This window comes from Neophocaena asiaeorientalis, unplaced genomic scaffold (genome assembly GCF_003031525.2).
Source record: "Neophocaena asiaeorientalis asiaeorientalis breed wild unplaced genomic scaffold, Neophocaena_asiaeorientalis_V1.1 scaffold784, whole genome shotgun sequence".
Taxonomy (NCBI): Eukaryota; Metazoa; Chordata; class Mammalia; order Artiodactyla; family Phocoenidae; genus Neophocaena; species Neophocaena asiaeorientalis.
In genome coordinates, this window is record NW_020174692.1 from 330,984 (window position 1) to 352,396 (window position 21,413).

At 37.6% G+C, this 21,413-nt stretch overlaps 1 protein-coding gene across 1 annotated transcript in view; it reads left to right on the top strand.

Annotated features, from left to right (window-relative positions):
- Positions 1–1,701: 1,701 nt before the first annotated feature.
- The window catches only part of LOC112409007 (vesicle-associated membrane protein 714-like), a 42,985-nt gene continuing 23,273 nt past the window's right edge, over positions 1,702–21,413 (top strand). The window contains exons 1-5 of the mRNA XM_024758871.1: positions 1,702–1,779; positions 6,627–6,697; positions 9,697–9,793; positions 11,383–11,484; positions 18,289–18,447. Coding sequence (XP_024614639.1) covers positions 1,702–1,779; positions 6,627–6,697; positions 9,697–9,793; positions 11,383–11,484; positions 18,289–18,447 — 507 coding nt within the window. The remainder of the gene's footprint in view (positions 1,780–6,626; positions 6,698–9,696; positions 9,794–11,382; positions 11,485–18,288; positions 18,448–21,413) is intronic.

The window sequence follows — 21,413 nt, forward strand, 5'->3', positions numbered from 1 at the left end:
TACTAAACAGAAGGAGCAACGCAATGTGGCCAAGTTTACTAAGCTTATTTTTACAGCAAGCAAGAATATACCAGTGCATTACCTCAGAATTAACATATTTCATTTTCCCACGTATAAGTAATGTGACCAGTGCTTGTAATTCAGTCAACCCACCTGTAACACAAGATATTATCTCTAAGTTGATAAGACACATTGGTTCAAGATTTCCTTTATATAAAATGATTCAACAAGGCATTTTTCTCAAGCGCTACAGTCCAGACCAGTTTTGCTGCTTGCTTGTCAAATACAATTTGATTGTACTGGGTTAAAATAAACTCAGTCAACTACCTGTCTTCACCTCCTGCCAGGCACCCCATAAGGACATCGACTGTTTTTCCTTTAAAGTTACACCATTGGAAGCAAGAAAGTAATTGTCATTAATGTATTTATCATACTAAAGATTGCAACTACATATCTATGGTATGCTAAGTATTTTGCATAATTACTTAAACTTGAGAACTATCCCTATTTTATAAATTAGCAAACCAAGTCTCAGAGAGTTAAGTTACGATAAAGGCCCAGAGTAAATGGCAATGCCTATATTTTGGATCCAAGTGTGTCTGACTTCTTCCAACTCTACCACGAAGTCTTGCTAATGAAAATATCTAAGCTTATGCACAGGGAGATCAGCTCAGTGCTTTGTGTCCACCTAGAGGGGTGAGATAGGGAGGGTGGGATGGAGACGCAAGAGGGAGGAGATATGGGGATGTACGTATACGTATAGCTGATTCACTTTGTTATACAGCAGAAACTAACACACAATTGTAAAGCAATTATACTCCAATAAAGATGTTAAAAAAAAGAAAATATCTAAGCTTATCTGAAGCACTTTTAGAAATTCTTGTCAAGAAACTCGAGGTCTAGGATAACAAGTCATTCTACCACTCCTACCCTTCTCATCTCCTACCCACTCCACCACACACCCTTCCTCTACCACACACTCACATCCATTCCCTGAACCCGCCTGCCTTCTTCCAAGCCTTCACAGAGCTGTTCCCTCTGCTTAGACTGTCCTACCTTTCCTCCCCATTTAAGAGAATTCCAACCCACCCTCTCCATCGGACAGTGACTTTGAAAGCTTTGCTCCCTCTCCCAGGGAGAATTAGCAGCCTCCACTCCAACTTGTGCGATTAGTTTATCTTTCAATCATAGTGCACACCTGTCACTTGAGATTGGCACTTGTCTACATGTGCCTCTGTGACCACTAGTAGAACATGAACTCCTAAAAGTCAGGGTCTGGAACCTATCTTTTTGCATACCTGTTAGTCCAAGCACTTAGGGAGCGCACAGTGGGAGTTCAGCCAGTACTTGTTGAATTCATGAATGAATCTCATTTTTAATCAAGGTCTATTATTTTACATGTCCTAGATTGAGAATGAATCCTACGTAAGTAAACACTGTGAAGTAACTGGCTCCTAAATGATTTTAAGGATGACTACGAAGAAAGACTTCACTTAACCAAAGCCAGTTTTTCCAGACTGCCCGGTCTCGTCACAGTTTCAGCCCAGGTAAGGGAGGGCCCCGCCTCCCTCCCTGCCAATCAATCGCTCCTCGCGCCTGCGCAGACACCGCCCCTCCCGGAGCCACGCCCCAGTCAGTGTCCCGAGACTGTTGCGGGCGGTTAGGTCCGGCGGGAACCTGTACTTCAGTAGTTCGCCCACTATGACGATCGCCTACAGCTGTATTGCAAATGGCCGAGCGGTCCTAGCGGAGCTGACCCTAACCGGCGGCTCTTATCAGGTACCCCTGGATCGTCACCTCGGCCTTCGCAGGCTCCACTTTTCAAGGGTGGCGCCCACTGGACCCGCCCCTCAGGACGGAGCGCCGAGGGGCTACCCGGAGCGGGCTGTTGAGGCTTGAGGCCCCACCCCCGCGTACGGCCTAGCCTGCGAGATGGTGAATCCCCGGCGTGAGCCACTAGCGCTCCCGGCCGGCCGAGCCGCAAGTGCGCCGCCCAGGGGTTAGGGTTGGTGCTGCACGCGACATACTTGAGATTAGCAGTCACGTTTAATTCCGGAGACCTTTAAAGATTTTATCTCCCCCGCGGAGAAATGGCCTGGAGTTCAACACACATTTATTGAACGTGTTTTAGTTGCAAAATCCCGGGGTAAAGGTGTAGGGGATGCAACAAGGAAGAGAAGACGGCGCCTGGAGCTGTCCCTTGATGAGCACATTGTCCTTTTATACCCAAGGGCTGCATTTGTTCTCCTCCAATGTAAAAAGTATTTCAATGGCGGGAGATGGAGATTGATCCTGTAGCACTCAGGATGGGTGACTGCTTGCCAACCACAGAGGAGGTGCTTGGCTTAAAAGTATTACAAGAGTGAGCACTAGCCTGCCACAGGAAAAGGGAATGGGGACTCCATGCAGAGGGAACAGAATGGCGTGTTTGGGGGAACCGCAAGAACCTCAGTGTGGCTAGAGCACAGGATCGCAGTATATAGGAGCTAAAGCTGAGGTCAGAAAAGTGGACAGAGAATAGTTGATGAAAGGTCCTATATTCAGTTTGTTCTCTTATCCAAGGGAAACCAGGGAGCAGTTAAAGATTTATAAATGGAGGAATAGCAAGATCTGATCCATTTACTGGAAATTTTGGTCTGGTTACAATACAGAAGGGGGATTGGAGGGAAGAGAACCAGTTTGGATGGTGGTGTTATAGTTTATCTAGGAGATCTAAAGTCCTGAGCTAAGGCAATGACAGCGAAGAAGGAGAGGAGTGGGCAGATCCTAAAGAGACTTTGCAAACTAATCCTCAGGAGTTAATGACTGGCTGGATATGTAGGATAGGGAACAGGGCCATGCCTAGGATGATTCTTTTTGTTTTTTTTAATCTTTTTTCCCCAGCTTTATTGAGATACAATTGGCATATAACATTTTGTAAGTTTAAGGTGTACAATGTGAAGATCTGTCAAATTTTTTTCTTAGGTGGCATTAAACAAGATGGAAACTACAGATGGAGGCAGGATTCTGGGGGAAGAAGTCAGAGGAAATGCAAGGGCAGAAAGTACGTTTTGGGACAGGTTGAATTTTGTTGCCGGTTGGAAATAGCCAATATGTTTGTGTGTTTATTCCTCCATCTTATTCCCAAAAGATTTAAATCATTAAAAGTTCCAATAGGTAGCAGTCAGAGGGTCAGGGCTAACAGTTAAAGATGGTAGAAGTGGGTAAGATTGCCCAAGTGAGAAGAAAGGAATACCAAAAGGCAGAACACTGTTAAGAATAGAATAGAGAGGCTGGTCACCAAATGAGAGCAGTGGTATTCTGAAAGCTGAGAGAAGAAAATTACAAGAATGTCTCATGACCCAGAGAAGTTGAACAAGATCCAAGAGGTGTTCATTGGACTGACAATTAGGAAATGTTAAGTGATCCTACCGATAGTGGTAGAGGTAGAGGCAGAAGAAGCCAGATGGCTTTAGGCCAAGTGAACGGGAGACCAGGAAGTAGAGAGAGTGAAGTTAGACTGTTCTTTCAAGAATTTAGAAGGGGAATGAGAGAGGGTGAAAGCTAGAAGAAGTATGGTCCAGGAAAGGGCCTCATTTTTTAATACAGGGAAAACCTTCACCTGAATATAGGCTAATGGAGAGGAGAAGAGGTTGAAGATATAAGGGGCAGTGATTATTGGTTAGAGCAAGACCTGAAGGAGCACAAAGGGATGGATCCAATGTGGCAGTAGAGATGTGAGCCTTGGTTTAGAGGAATGCTGTCTTGGGGAAAGGAGGAGGTGTGGATATAGACATGGAATTTAGTCTCCTTCTGAGGCTCTCCTCTGTGCCAGTCCCTTGAATGCCATGTTCTTCAGGGTTCTAACTTCAGTCCTCTTTTAACTTGACACATTTGTTCACACAAATGGACACCTTTATTTTGATCACTGCCAAATCTGCTTTCAAGGTAATCTCTTTCCACGAGTAGATTGCCTAATAGAAGAAGTTGAAACATATCATGTCCAGCACTAAATTAATTCTTTCCTAGCGGATTCCTCCTCGTGTATTTCTAATCTTGCCGCATAGCTCTACTAAGCCATTCAAGCTGGATACAGGGAGTCATCTTTCATTTTTCCCTCTTCTGCACCCTCAAATGTGTTCTTTGCCACCACGTTTTATCAGTTCCATCTCCTGAGTACATCTTGAATTCATCTCCTTGTTTCTGAACCACATCTTCATCAAGGTCCTTGTTACTTCTCACCAGGGTTATTGAAGATGCCTCCTAACTCAATCTCCCAGACCTTAGCCTTGTCCCTCTCAAAACCAGCCTCCACACTGCTGCTCAGAGGATTGTTCCTAAAAGCAAATATGATCCTGTCACTCCCCTGCTTAAAATCATTGGATGGCACCTGATTACTTTCATTGTAAAGTTCATAGTCCTTAGCCTGGCATTCACAGCCCTCCCTGGTAGGGCTTTTCCGTGATTACCTCCTTCTCTTCCCCAGCTGTCCCTGTGCTCCAGCCATCCTGAACTTCATGCTGCTCTCCAGTCTCACCAAGATCTCCCTTCCAATCTCCTGTTCCCTCTCCCCGGAACCCACTTGTCTCCATTTTTCAGCAGTGTCACCTCTTCTGTGCTCTGAGATGTTTCTCAATTCCTCCTTGAAGCCTTCTCTATGCCCAGGCTAATTTACATCCCAAACTACTCGCCAGGTTGAACTGGAATCTTCTTTTACTTATCTGTCTCTGCCATCGGACTCCTTCAGGACAGGGACTGTTTTCAACTCTGTCCTTACAGTGGACAATGCCTGGACATAGTATGTTCTCAATAACTACTTCATTAATTATGAAGGGAGAGAGTCAGAAAGTTGAAGGAGTTTATAAGCCCATTGGCCTCTCTTTATGAAGCATGCAAGGAAGTAAGAAAGTGGAAGGGGGTGGAGCAGTATGCAGTTGGGGGACAGGATTAAAGGTCTGGAATGACTGCTGTGTGGAAGGCTGACCAGGGAGAAGGAGCTTTAAGGCACAGTTCTATCATATCTTCCTTCAGTGCTAAATATTAATGTCACAAATATTTTATACTCATTAGAAAATATTAGCATCTACCAAAGCTTAATCATGAAATCAAATGGAACTGGACAGGACTGCAGAGATCATCTTACCCAATCCTTTCATTCTTCACACAAGGAAACAGACCCAAACAACTCATTTTCTTAGGTTGTGCAGCACTTCAACTCCAGAAATGGCACTACAGTCCAGTGTGTTAATTATTTTACTGCCTCATGTTGCCATTTGCTTTGTTTCACATGTTTCTGTGATTTCATAGTTTATATACTCTAAAAGGGACACTTTGGAAAGGGTAGGGGAATATGTTCCAGTGATGAGAATAGAGTAACTGAAAGAGTATGTTTTCTCTTAATTCCCTTAATGTTTCTTAGGAAATCGTTTCCTAGAGAATATTGCCTGGATTTTTCTGGTAATACCAAGAATTTCAAGTTTTACTCTCTACCATTAATAACAAGCTTTTCTCTCCCAAAAAGTTTTTATTTCAAGTGTCATTTTTTGAAAATGAAAAGTTAATCAGGAGTGTGGCTATTCAAGTCTTCTTAGGTAACTTTCAGGTTCCTTTCACACTTCTAAAGTCAATTAATGGGATTCCATATAATTAACTGTATTTAAGGTATTATGGATAATCATAATACCTTGCAAATTTTCTCCCAAAGAATGGGCCTTATAAGAAACAAGTAGGGACTTCCCTGGTGGTGCAGTGGTTAAGACTCCTGCCAATGCAGGGGACACGGGTTCATTCCCTGGTCCGGGAAGATCCCACATGCCGCGGAGCAACTAAGCCCATGTGCCACAACTGCTGAGCCTGTGCTCTAGAGCCTGCAAGCCACAACTACTGAGCCCGTGTGCCTGGAGCCTGCGTGCCGCAACTGCTGAAGCCCGTGCACTGTAGGGCCCGCGTGCTGCAACTACTAAGCCTACGTGCTGCAACTACTGAAGCCTGCACGCCTAGAGCGCATGCTCTGCAACAGGAGAAGCCACCGCAACAAGAAGCCCACGCACCACAACGAAGAGTTACCTCCCACTTGCCGCAACTAGAGAAAGCCCGCGCGCTGCAACGAAGACCCAACGCAGCCAAACAAACAAAAGAAATAAGTAGAAGGGATCTTAGCAATTATTTGTTTAATAGAAAGATGTCAGTGAATAATAATGAGTAAAAATTTTATCTTAGTCTAAAAAAAAGAAGCCTGCATAGGTTATTCAGAGACTAAAAGCTGAATACTTTTAATCCATTAACATTTTATGTATAGCTTCGTAGAAGTCACTGAAAAGATATTTGATTAGATAGTCAAATATCTTCCCAGTCATATTAATAATGTGCTGTGAAAAGGACTAATTAGTGCAACTTATATTTGCACACTTATATGTATATACACAAAGTATATGTATATTTATGTAATTTTAATATTTTCCTTCATATTCATATGAACATTTCATGATAACTTGCCTCTTATCATGCATTATGAATAACCACCCATTAGTTCTCCTAGTAAACAGTTGTTCCTTAATAAACTAAACAGAACATTGGTAAATTAAGCAGATGAGTAATAAAAGACACTACAATCTTCTACAAAATAAATGCTGACAATTTATTTTTAGGAAGCAGCGGCAACAGTGCTTAAACTAGTGCTTCTTAGAGCTGAACCAAAGACCATAATTCAAATGGGAAGGTAAGGTATATTCTAATAAAAGTCTATTTTTTTAATCATTGCCAGCTGATAATTACAGTGACAATGACATGGGGAAAAATATTTCTTATACAGACTCTTGACTGAACTCTCAGAAAGGAGAACTTCTATATGTAAAAGTATAAAATCATGAATGAGAATGATGAACATTAAATTCAAGATAGTGGTTACCTCTGCAAAAGAGAAGGGAGGAGAAATTGAGGAAGGGTATACAGGGGACATTAATTGTATCTGTAACATTTTGGCTGAATGGTAGGTCTACAAGTGTTCGTGTTATCTTATTCTCCATACCTTTTTAGTTATCCCCAAAATATTTCATTAATAAAAAAGGAAACTTCCACTTGAAAATATCTTTAATAACATCACTCTACTTTACTTGGGACATCACATGGTATGGTTTAAACTATGTAATGTCCCAAGTAAACATTTTGCTGGTAAAACAGGTGGGGAATAAGAAAGATCTATTATTTTTAGACTCATCATTGTCCTTTTAAGAGGAGGTGTGTTTTAACCTTTATATTGTAAAATAAAACAAAATACAAAAGCCACATCAAGCAAATGTATAGTTTTATGAAGTTTCTCAAAGGACCTCCCCCAACCAACTGCAACTACCATCTAAGCCAAAAAATAGAACACTGCCAGGTATCCCCAAAACTCCCTACCATGTGTCCTGCCCCATTCACAGTTTCCTCCCTCCCCCTCAAATCAACCACCATTCCAAATTCTGTAGCAGTCACTTATCCTGTTTCTTCATTGCCTCAGCACCTAAATAAGCATCCTCAGGCACGAGAGCCCAATTCTGCCCATTTTTTAATTTGGTGTCTTTTACGTCTCTTTAATCCACATATTCCCCCTCCACCCCTTTTCTTTCCTTACAATTTATTGTTGAAGAACCTATAGAGTTTCCCTCAGTCTGGTTTTGCTGATTGCATATTCAAAATGCAGTTCACCATGGTCCAAGTGGCTGGATCCAGTGGCCTAATCCCTTTGGCAAGACTGCAGGTGTTTTTTCATCAGACGGTATATAATACCTGCTTATATCTCCTTTTGGCATGCTAGTAGCCATTGATATTCATTGCCTACACCCTAGAGCCATTAATGTATTGGGGGTTGCATAATGGTGATATTCTAGTTTTGTTTTCATTTGTTAGCTGGAATGATATCAAAAAGAGATTCTTTCCTCCTCTACTCTTGGCTTACCTATATTGAACATTCTAATTTGAATCTTTTGAGGACCTCTTCCCTGAACTCCAGACTTGTATATCTAACTGCTCATTCCACATATCTGTTGGATGTCTGATGGGCATCTCAAACTTCTGTCCAAAGCCACGCCTCCTGCAGTCTTCCACATACCACCTTTCCAGTTCCTCAGGCCTAAAACCTTTGGGATCCTTGACTCTGGTCTCTTTTACTTCCAAACCCAGCCCATCAGCAAATCCGTTGTCTTTACCTTCCAAACATATGCAGAATCTGACCACCTCTGCCACCATCTCTTGCTTGGGTGACTTGATATAAAGTTAAGTTCTTTTTTTTATTATTTTGTTTTTGATTTTTAAGGATTGCACTCTTTAAAGTTTGATTTAATAACACTTTATAATTATGTAAAACATTTATATGGCTCCAAAGTCAAATCTACAAAATGAGTTTCCTTCACAAAGTCTAATTTTCATTGCTTTCTTCACACTACTCTCTCTCCCTCTATGTAGGTAACCATTTCGAATAAGTTCTTAGTTTATCATTTTCCTTTTTTTTCTATAAGAGACACATACATATATTTGTACTTCCCTTATGTTAGGAAATGAGACTGATACATAAACTGCAGTACATCATACACACTTTTCTCCATCTTGCATTTGTCAGTTAACAATATATCCTAGTCATCAGGTATTCAAGATTTTTAATATTTAAGGATGGTTTCTGAGTGTTACCAATAACACACTAAGCATAAATTTAAAATCACATCCAGTATCAATTTAGATCACATATATAACTTTTGGAGAGATGACAGAATTAGCAACTCTTCTCCTGTGAAGACTCCTCCCTATTTAAAAATAAAAATATTTTCCTAGTGGATATTATGCATGTCAATAATATCATCATTAAAAATATTTGTAGCATATTGTATTCATGATATGATATCAAGGATTTACATTGAAGGGGCACATATCTTAAGTTTTCTGCCCCTGGGATTATCTTTTCTACCTATTTTTGAGATTCCTCATTCTCATATCTATCCAGTTTAGCATTTGAATAGGCCTGTTGCCTGTTAACCATTTGGATATAGAGTGCTCAAAAATGACTAGATTAAACCCTAGGCACCAAGCAACTATTTTGGTTGCCATATTCCTAAATTTTCTGGATTGTTGGGTAGTAAAGATGGAAGCACTTTCCAAGAGTCTTCTAGCCTCCTAATAAGTGAGTCTGAGAAGGCACAAATGTCTAGAAGTTGGAGTGGTCAGGAAAAGCTACACTGGATTACTATAGGGGAGTTTAATTCCCCCTCCCAGACTCATCCTGTTCTCTAGAATATTTGGTCTTGGGAATTTACAACTTTCAAATTCTAATCAATCATAGTAGAAAGCCAAGAAGTGCCAAAATTAAATATGTCTGCCTAAAAATATAAGGATAGTAAAAATCAGTGAACATAGCATTTTCTCTTTGATCAGAATCTAGATTCAGTCTTGGAGTGAGAGTGACTTCCATCAAAGGCATGTGAAATATATATGATTAGATTATTAGAATTTTCTCTATTGTAATTTATGTTTATTGATGCAATTTTAAATGCATATTCACATTTTAGAGAGTTTTTATTTAACATAGTTTAATTTTTCAAAGGTATGAAAGATTTCTAATTATTCTGATTATAAAAAGTTATCTACATAGTTTTTATACTATTAATGAGAGCTTGAAAACAAAATTAAATTCTCTGTATCAGTACTTAATTTAATATTATCATGTAACTGAATGTATTCTTTTCAAAGCTTTGTCTACCATACTCTCTTTATTGACGGAATCACTTACCTATGTGCCTCAGACAATGCCTTAGATACTGTAACACCATCTGCATTTCTTAAAAATGTAAGTAATTTCTTTTACTGCTTTGACTTTTTCAGTTATTGAAATTATGAGGTCTGTTTTATAGTTTATTGGTAATAATGTCCCTAACCAAAAGCAGATCTGTCTATATAGCAGAGCCATTAGTGACCTTCAGAGATTTCTTACCTTCATCCCTCATCTGTCTTCTGCTTCTACAATTTCCCTAACTCTCAAGCAATATCTACAAAGATGATTAACCCAGATCATCTTTGGAATCTCTCATATTTATTTTGTTCTTTAAAAATAAGAAAAATTAAGCTTTACTAATGTTTAATATACCTTCTCAATAGCATATGTATTTAATTTTCAAATAATTATAGATAAGACACTTCTAGCAGAAAATATGAATCAATTATGAGTTAAATGAAAAAAAAATTTTTTAATCAAGATATACTACTTTTAGAGAACGTTTTACCTGAAAGTTGCCAACAAATATGAAATATGATAAATAGAGTACTTATGTGTATGTACTTATACAGATACATGAGATTTTATAAATTTCTTAAAGGCTAGTTAACCTTCTCAATAGATATCATCTACTGCTGACTATCACCCAGTGTCTAACTTCCAACTAGAATAAGACTGTGAAAGGCAGTCTCAGAGACAGACTAGGGCTAAACCATTATTCTGGTAATTTTATGATCCAAATAGTATGTTTTTTTCTTATTTTAAAAAGTTAATAATACTAATCTTCAATTTTATTCACAAATATATAATTTATGAAAAATATCTTAACAAAAAATATTAATGGAAAAATCGGTCAGCTGTACTATAGTTATTAATAGTTATTCTCCAGTCACATTATGCATATATTTCATTTGTTTAGTGTACCAACTTGTTTTAACACAACTCAAACTGTAACCATATATAGAATCAAGGATTATAAGGCCTAATATTGTAATTCACTCTACATTTATGCCTAGACAATTGTTAGCATCTACATGATAAACACTGTTAGCCATTTAACTGACTATACTCTAATTTTTTTTTCCCTCTCTGCCATTATGGAAAAACATCCAACTTTTCCAACTTTCCAAAACCAGACTGCATGATTTTTACCACTGCTTTTCGGGTGATACAACATTAAGTACAAACAATTGTCAGAATTCCTTCTTAAAGCTTTGAAATATCATATAACAACCCTATAGGGTTTGGAAGATAGTCTCATGACATTTAGTTGGGATTGTTTTGTTATCATTGAATGGATTTTGAGGGTAAGAGCAGGAGGGGAAAATGAAAAACACTTACTTAGAGAATATCAGTGACTCCTATCCTTCCTTGTCTGCCAGAGGTGAACATCTGCAAGTCCCCTCAAGTCTTCAGAAATACCAATACCAAAGAATCAAGGTAGCACCTGCAATCTCACGATACGAGATATGAGATATGAGCACACTTTTCATTAATACTGCATCTTTAAAATAGAAAAGATACCCTGCCACCAAAATTCTAGAACTGTTCTGGTTTCTTTCATTGCAAGTTTCTGCCAAACTTTGCTTCAAATAAACACTTACTATGTAATTCTCCAGTTGAAATTATCTATATAATTTAAATATTTCCATTAATTTCCCCAGGTTAGTGAGACTTTTCTGAGAAATCCTTTGATGTCACAAGAACATTTTTCTCCATCAAATGCAGTTGCTACAGATTTTCAACAAGTATTAGGAAAGTATATGGTATGTAACCTCCAAGTGTGGTCCTAAACATTGTCAGTATTACATCTGACAAATCAGTTAGGAATTATGAGTTAAGAGCTGTTAAGGTGAATGAGAACTAAGAACTTCTATCTCTATATAATGATAAGGAATGATATCCATGAAATATTGATAAATATTGAATAAAGCAAGACAGAGAAGATATATATGGTGTACTGTTATTTACTTACCATCCTTATATGCAACCATTTAAGAAAGAGGGAATAAATACAAATATGTTTGCTTATAGCAAAAAAAGGGGGGGGATGGGGGGACAAAGGAAGGATAAACCAAAAACATTTCAGTGGTTGCCTGTGTATGGATGGGGACAGGAATAGAAACTAGACCTCTCTGAATGAAACTTGTCTTGCAGATTCAACTTGGAACCATGTAAATATTTTACACAATTTTAAAAATTATAATAATCATTGTGTAAATATTTTACACAAATATTAAATTAAATATTTTTAAAGTAGTCCCTCAGCAGAAATTAACATTGTAAATCAACTATACTTCAATAAACTTTTTTTAAAAGAGTAGTCCCTTTTAAGTGAAATAAGACAGTCACAAGAGGACAAATACTGTGTGATTCCACTTATATGAGGTACATAGAGTGGTCAGATTTATAGAGACAGAAAGTAGCAAGGTGGTTGCCAGAGCCTGGGAGGAAGGGAGGAGGAGAAGTTATTGTTTAATGGGTACAGAGTTTCAGTTTGGGAAAATAAAAAGGTTCTGGAGATAGATGGTGGTGATATACTTAATGTGAACATACTTAATGCCACTGAACTATACAGCTAAAAATGGTTAGAATCATACATTTTATGATATGTATGTTTTACCATAAAGTTTTTTTTTCTTTTATTGAAGTACAGTTGCTGTACAATATAAGTTACAGGTGTACAATATAGTGATTCACAATTTTTAAAGGTTATACTCCACTTATAGTTATTATAAAATATTGGCTATATTCCGTATGTTTTACAATATATCCTTGTAGCTTATTTTTTTCCTGATAGTTTGTACCTCTTAATCCCCTACACCTACCTCACCCCCCTCCCCTTTCCTGACCCCACTGGTAACCACTAGTTTGTTCTCTATATCTGTCAGTCTGCTTCTTTTTTGTTATATGCCTTAGTTTGTTGTATTTATTAAATTCCACATGTAAGTGATATCATACAGGATTTGTCTTTCTCTGTCTGACTTATTTCACTTAGCATAATGCCCTCCAAGTCCATCCATGCTGCTGCAAATGGCAATATTTCATTGTTTTTTACAGCTTAGTAGTATTCCATTGTATATATGTATACCACATCTTCTTTTTGTTTTGTTTTTTTGTTTTTACCACACCTTCTTAATCCATTCATCTGTTGATGGACACTCAGGTGGCTTCCGTATCTTGGCTATTGTAAATAATGCTGCTATGAACATTGGGGTGCATGTATCTTTTCAAATTAGTGTTTTTGGGTTTTTTTCGGATATATACCAGGGAGTAGAATTGCTGGGTCATATGGTAGTTCTATTTTTATTTTTTTGAGGAAGCTCCGTACTGTTTTCCACAGTGGTTGTAACCAATTTACATTCCCATCGTCAGTGTATAAGGGACAAACCAAATATTTGATGATACTAAGGAATTTTTTTAGATGTGATCATGATGTCGTGGCTTTGTCTTTTAAGAAAAACAAGGCCATACCTTTTAGAGATACAGATTGAAGCATTTACAGATTAAAATAATAGGCTGTCTAGGATTTGCTTTAAAATAATACATTTGGGGAAGGAGTAATCAGTAGTAGTACAGATGAAATAAGATTGGCCATGTGTTGATAACTGCTGAAAGTAGGTGATGGGTACACTAAACAATTCACTCTGCTTCTGTATATGTTTGAACTTTTCCATAATAAAATATTTTAAGTATACTTGCATTAGTTTTCTATTTATGGTAACAAATTTGTATGGTGGGCTTCCCTGGTGGCGCAGTGGTTAAGAATCTGCCTGCCAATGCAGGGGACACGGATTCGAGCCCTGGTCTGGGAAGAGCCCACATATCGTGGAGCAACTAGGCCCGTGAGCCACAACTACTGAGCCTGCGCGTCTGGAGCCTGTGCTCCGCAACAAGAGAGGCCGCGATAGTGAGAGGCCTGCGCACCGCGATGAAGAGTGGCCCACGCTTGCTGCAACTAGAGAAAGCCCTCGCACAGAAACGAAGACCCAACACAGCCAAAAATAAATAAATAATTTGTATGGTAACAAATTACCACAAATCAGCAGCCTAAAACAACACACATTTTATTATCTCACAGTTTTTATGAGTCAGGAAGCAAGGCATGGTTTAACTAGGTTTTCTGCTCAGGGTCTCACAAGGCTGCAGTGAGTGTGTCAGCCAGACTATGTTCTCATCTGGAAGCTCTGGGGAATAATCTGCTTCCAGCCTCATTCAGATTGTTGCAGAATTTATTTCCTAAGAGCTGTGCGAGGGATGCAGCTTTTTGCTGGCTGTTGGCTGGAGGACACCCTCGGTCCTAAAGACTGATAGCAGTTCTTTGCCACGAGGGCGTCCTCAGCACAGCTGCTTGCTTCTTCAAGGCCAACAGAGGAATCTCTCACTCCAGTCTGCTAAATATTATATAATATGATGTAATCACAGGAGTGACCTCCATCACCTTTGCTTCCATTCGTTAGGGGCAGATCACACTGAAGGGGAGGGAATTTTATAAAGATGTGACTCAGTGGGGGTCCCCACAGGGTGAGTCCACCACAATGCCTGAAGAAGTAACTAAGGATAGATATATTAAATTTGTATATTCTCTTATGGAGAATTCTGCAATATTCAACACAGCTAAAATATATAATTAACATAGCTCCCTGAAAACCCTGCGAAAATATTCACATTTTAAGCAGTTAACACATCTGACATCAAAGAAATTTGTTTAACATGTATAAACTAACCTGGTGAGCTTCAAATCTGTAGAAAATTTTATAAAAGGTGTTGAATTTTTTATACTATGATTAGAAAAATGCACACAGCAAAAAAAAAGTAGTTTTGAGAGAGTTTTAAATATATTTATATATATAAATGTACCAAATGCCATTGAATGGACTATGAATACATTATCTTAACAAAACTTAGATGAGTCTCTTAATCTTAAAAGATTAAGCATTTTTTAAAAGGAGAGAAAAAGAGAAAAGGAATAAAAAGAAAAATCAAAGATTCACCATTTATCTTAACTTATGTCTTTTTTTAATTAATTTTTATTGGAGTGTAGTTGCTTTACAGTGTTGTGTTAGTTTCTGCTGTACAGCAAAGTGAATCAGTTATACATATACATATATCCACTTTTATTTGGATTTCCTTCCCATTTAGGTCACCATGGAGCACTGAGTAGAGTTCCCTGTGCTATATCTTAACTTGATTATGTCTTAATAAAAAATTTTAACCCATGAGCCATAGAAGCATCCACTAAACATTTCTTAACACAAGCCACCAAAACCTTATTTCCAAATAAGGTCACATTCACAATTAGAATTTTAAGTCCATCCAGAATTAGGACTTAAAAGAATCTTTTTGGGGAGACACAGTTCAACTAGGAATTCCCTCTTTTCTACATTCCAACTAGTGAGCTCCTCACAGAACATTAATTGTAAGTTGCATGGTCCAGTGACCAAGATCAGAGTTCTGTTTAAGGTGGATTTGATCACTTGCCAAAGAGCAGGGTATTTTAATATCATTTTTATATTTAAAAATAATGCTCATTAATAAAGTGAGATAATACAAAAGTATAAAAAGTGAAATATAAATATCTCCTACAATCTCAATCAAACCCCCCTGAGGTGAACACTCTTAACAGTTTGGTGTGTAAGCTTCCAGAATATATATATTTATTTATTTATTTATTTATTTATTTATATAAATTCACAAAACTGGGATCATTAGTACAATAGGTAAAGGCTTAATCTCTAGAGCTTCTTAGTCTGAATCCTTGTTTTGCCTCTAGCTGTGTAACATTGGGCAATATATTAACTTTCTCAGTCTGAGTTTTCTTATTTAGAAAATAAAAGATGAAAAGAGTAGTACTTTATATAATGATTTGGTAATTAAATGAACTAATACATGTGAAGTGCTTAAAACAGTGCCTGCCACATACTAAGTGCTTGATAAGTTATTATTAAATACTCTTCTGCAGCTGCAGCTTACTTTTTAAATATAACACTATATCTTAGAGATCATTTTTTATTGAAGTATAGTTGATTTACAATGCCATGTTAGTTTCAGGTGTACAGCACAGTGATTCAGTTATATATATATATTCTCTTTCAGATTCTTTTCCCTTACAGGTTATTACAAAGTATTGAGTACTCTGAGTATCATTAAATATAGTTGACTGTAGTTCCCTGTGCTATACAGTAGGTCTTTGTTGATTATCTATTTTACAAGTAGTAGTGTATACATGTTAATCCCAAACTCTTAATTTATCCCTCCCCACACTGTCCCCCTTGGTAACCATAAGTTTGTTTTCTATGTCTGTGAGTCTCTTTCTGTTTTGCAAATGAGTTCATTTGTGTCTTTTTTTTTTTTTAGATTGCACATATAAGCAATATCATATGATATTTGTCTTTGTCTGGCTTACTTCACTTATGATAATCTCTAGATCTATCCATATTGCTGTAAATGGCATTATTTCATTCTTTTTTATGGCTGAGTAATATTCCATTGTATATATATACCACACCTTCTTTATCCATTCCTCTGTCGATGGACATTTAGGTTGCTCCTGTGTCTTGGCTGTTGTAAATAGTGCTGCAGTAAACATTGGGGTGCATGTATCTTTTCAAATTACAGTTTTCTCCAGATGTAGAGGTCATTTTTAATATGGATAGAGTTGAAGACAAAAATAGCAACAAAGAACAAGAGCAATGAATAGAAAATGGTAACAAATATGGTAGATATTAATCTAGCTACATCAATAATCACTTTAAAAGTTAATGTCCTGGGACTTCCCTGGTGTTGCACTGGCTAAGAATCTGCCTGCCAATGCAGGGGGCACGGGTTCAAGCCCTGGTCCAGGAGGATCCCACATGCCGTGGAGCAACTAAGGCCACGTGCCACAACTACTGAGCCTGTGCTCTAGAGCCCATGAGCCACAACTACTGAGCCCACGTGCTGCAGCTACTGAAGTCCGCGCACCTAGAGCCTGTGCTCTGCGATAAAGAGAAGCCACCACAATGAGAAGCCCACGCACCACAACGAAGAGTAGCCCCTGCTCACCGCAACTAGAGGAAGCCCGCACGCAGCAACGAAGACCCAACTCAGCCAAAAATAAATAAATTAATTAATTATAATAAAATTAAAAAGTTAATGGTCTAAATACACCAATTAAAAGAGATTGTCAAACTGGATCAAGAAGCTGTCATGAGAATGAGAAGACAAGCCGCAGACTGGGAGAAAATACTTGCAAAAGGCAAATCTGATAAAGGACTATAACCCAAAATATACAAAGTACTCTTAAAACTCAACGATAAGAAAACAAACAACCCAATTTTTTAAATGGGCCAAATATTTGAATAGATACCTCACCAAAGAAGATATACAGATGGCAAATAAGCATATGAAAAGGCTCAACATCGTATGTCATTAGGGAATTGCAAATTATAGCAACAATGAAATACCCCTAACACACCTATTAGAATGGCCAAAATTCAAAACACTGACAACACCAAATGCTGACAAGGATGTGGAGCAATAGGAACTCTGATTCACTGCTGATGGGAATGCAAAATGGTATAGTCACTTTGGAAGACAATTTGGCAGTTACTTACAAAACTAACATACTCTTACCATATGATCCAGCAATAGTGCTCCTCGGTATTTACCCAAAGGAGTTGAAAATTATATCCACACAAAAACCTGTATATGGATATTATAGCAGCTTTATCCATAATTGCCAAGACATGGCAGCAATCAAGATGTCTTTCCATAGGTGAATGGATAAATAAACTACAGTACATCCAAACAATGGACTATTATTCAGCACTAAAAAGAAATGAGCTATTAAACCATGAACAGACATGGAGGAAACTTAAATGCATATTGCTAAGTGAAAGAAGCCAATCTGAAAACACTGCATACTGTATGACTCTAACTATATGGTATTCTGGAAAAGACAAAACTACGGAGACAGTAAAAAGACAAGTTTCTGCGAGGGCTAAGGGAAAAAGGAAGTATGAATAGGTGGAGCACAGAGGATATTAAGGGCAGTGAAACTGTTCTGTATGATACTGTAATGACAAAAACATGTCATTAGACGTTTGTCAAAATCCACTGAATGTACAATATTAACAGTGAACCCTAATGGAAACTTTGGACTTTGGATGATAATGATGCATCAACAGAGGGTCATCCATTGTGACAAATGGACCACTCAAGCACAGGATGTTGATAGTGAGGGCGGCCGTGCATGTATGGGGGGTAAGGAGCATGCAGGAACTCTGTAATTTCCACTCAATTTTACCATGAACCTAAAACTGCTCTTTTAAGAAGTCTATTCAAATAAATACACAATTTAAATTCTTTAAAAATCCACTGCTGATTGAATACATTGATATATTCCCTCTCCTGCCACCCCCCATTTTTTCTGCATGATTCAGGTAGGACAGTTTGAGGCTTAGTTGATTCCTTATGCTGAAATACAAGTGAGATGTGCTTTTGACATCTTTGTTCTAATTTTTACAATATATTACAATAGATTTCATTTATAGAAAATAAAATGTACATTATATTTCACTTCTATATAGATGAAATACAATAAAAATCAAGAGGACAGCTCGATATCCGCACTGAAGAGTCAAGTAACTGATGTAAAAAATGTTGTGACCCAAAATATCGATAAAATTTTGGAAAGAGAAGAAAGATTGAATATCTTCACTGATAGAACAGATGCTCTGCAAACAACTGTGAGTGTTACATGGCTGTCTTAATACCCAAACAGTGCTCTAAGTCATAGGATCATTGCCCTTGAGACAAACTGCCAAAAGTAAAAACATACTGGGACACTTGGTGAGATAATCCTATGTCACCAAATTATGGCTTTATCAAAATTATTGAAGTGCAACTAAAATATTAAAAGAATAATTATAAAACAATCCAAATTTTAAAGCCCATTAAAGTAGAAAGTGGTTATTTGTGTAACAGAAGGGTTTCTTACATTAAGAAACACACAGGTTAGTCAACAAATAAATTGCAAGGGAAAAAAAGGAGAGGGAAACTTACCAATAAAAGGACTTAGAAGGTATATCAATTGCAATGTGTGATCCTTATTTGGATTTTGATTCAAACAAACTATAAAAGTGAAAATTTACAACTTCATGAGACAAATAGATATTTGAACTCTAGCTGGATATTAGATGAGGTTAAGGAATATAACTAATTTTTAGGTGTGATAATGGCATTGTGGTTATGTTTTTAAAAGAGTCATTACTTATTAGCGATACATACTAAAAAATTTACGGATGAAATTTTGTAACATCTGAGATTTGCTTCAAAATAGTTTGAGTGGGGGAGTAAAATGGTGTATAAATTAAACAAAATTGGCCATAACTTGACAATGGTTAAATCTGGTTGCTGAGTATACAGGGGTTCATTATACCATCCTGTCAACTTTTGTATGTGTCTGAAATTCTCTATTAGAAAATAGTTTTAAAACAATCACCAAGTGATTCACTAGTTCCTTTGGAGCATTTTTTTTTTGGCCACATCTCGCGACTTGTGGGATCTTAGTTCCCCAACCAAGGATCAAACCTGTGCCTCCTGCAGTGGAAGCTCAGAGTCCTAACCACTGGACTGCCAGGGAATTACCCCGCTTTGAGCATTTTAAATTTTATTTTTACGGATCTTTTCTAGAAACACAGCCACCATATAAAGCAAAGTATACACACTACTTTTTACTCATCAAGTTCTATTGATTCAACCTCCTAAATCTTTTTTGTTCTAAGCCTCATTTTTTTCACGTTTCAAAACAACTTACCAAGGTATTATTCACATATATTCATCCAGTTTAAGTGTGGAGTTTGACAAATTGTGGTAATTGTGTCCAATTGTGTGACCACAATCAAGTTGTGGACTAGCTCTTCCATCCTAAAATCTGCCCTCCTTTGTAGTTTACTCTTCCCCAACCCTGACCCCAACCAACCACGAATCTGCTTTTTGTCACTATAGTGTTGTCTTTTCTACAACGTCATATGAATAGAATCATACAATACAGTCTTTTGTGTTTGACTTCTTTTACTTAATATGTTTTTTATATTCATGTTGTTGTGTGTTAATATGTTATTCCTTATCATTGCTAAATAGTATTCCACAGATAGCTAAATCTCTTTTAAACACACCTTCTGCCCATCCCAATGCCACTCACTGTCTCACTCCAAGATCAATTATCTCTTGTCTGACTATGGTAATTCCCAGATTTAATTGTTCTCCCTATTTTTGGTTCTACTCTGCTCCAGTCATCCTCCATACTGACACTAGAGTATTCTTTTAAAATGCAAGTATGAGCGTTATCTATAGCCTTTTTGAAACCCTCTAGTGGTGCCCCTTTGTCCAAGCAGGGTAGAGTCCAACCTCCCTAACTTAATGAGCTTTCTTCTGATTATATTGCCAGTCATATCACCCAGAGGTCATGTCTTGTAGTTTATAAATCTCAAAAAATATCAGACTATTTGTAGTTCTCCAAAATACCTGTTGCATTATTTCACACCTTTATGCATACTGTTCCCTCTTTTTCCTTCCCCTGGAAAACTTCTACTCATCCATCAAAACCCAACTCAAGAATCATCTCCTCATCCATTGCCCAGACTGAGTTTATGCCTCTCTCATCTATGCCATCCCTGCACCTTGTATTTATTGATCAATTAAACAAATATCTTTTGAAGATCTACTGTCTACCAGGCTCTATAATAGGCACTAAGAATAATAAGGATGAATATGATAGCCACAACCCCAGCAAACAAGCACTCAATGTTAGTTAAATCAAACACTACTTACTTAAACAAAGCAATCCTCTGCATTGTTTTTATAGCAGGAAAAAGATGTCACATCAGTTTGTATAATCTACAAAGAAGAATTAATAAAGTAAATCATTGTCTAGCATTGCAGTTGTTGTCTTTATGAGAGTTATAACACCAGAGTTCAGATAAAACTGTCCAAGCCATTTAGATTCATTCATTGTTCATTAATAAACATTCTTTGGGGGCCTGTTATATACAGGATAATATGCTTGTCATCTTCAGGGATAAAAGAATGGAATAAGATACTTGCCACAGTTTAATCTACTGCAGGAGACATATTTGTATAAACCTAACTGCAATATAAAGTATGCGTTAAGTGTCATAATAGACGGATAAAGCATAACAGCCAAACAGTGGATAACTGATAGTATCTACATTTTTACAATGCATATTGAAATTAGTCAGAAAATTCCTTAACTCATTCAACATTTATTTCAAGTATATGAAAAAGGGTTTTTTAAAATATTTATTTATTTATTAGCTGCCTTGGGTCTTAGTTGCGCACACGGGATCTTTTGTTGCGGCGTGCAGGCTCTTTGCTGCGGTGCACAGGCGCGCGAGCTCCAGAGCAAGCAGGCTCAGTAACTGTGGCGCAGGCTTAGTTGCCCTGGGGCATGTGGGATCTTAGTTCCGAGACCAGGGATTGAACCAGCGTCCTGTGCATTGCAAGACGGATTCTTAACCACTGGACCACCAGGGAAGTCCCTATGAAAAAGTTTTGAGAATAATATATCTAATACCCTTGTAATCATCAGCCAGCTTTATCTGGACTTAATATTTTGCCACATTTGGTTTGGGCCTTTGTTTCTTAAAGAAATAAAATTATACATATAATTAAAGTCCCCTGTGTACCTTTC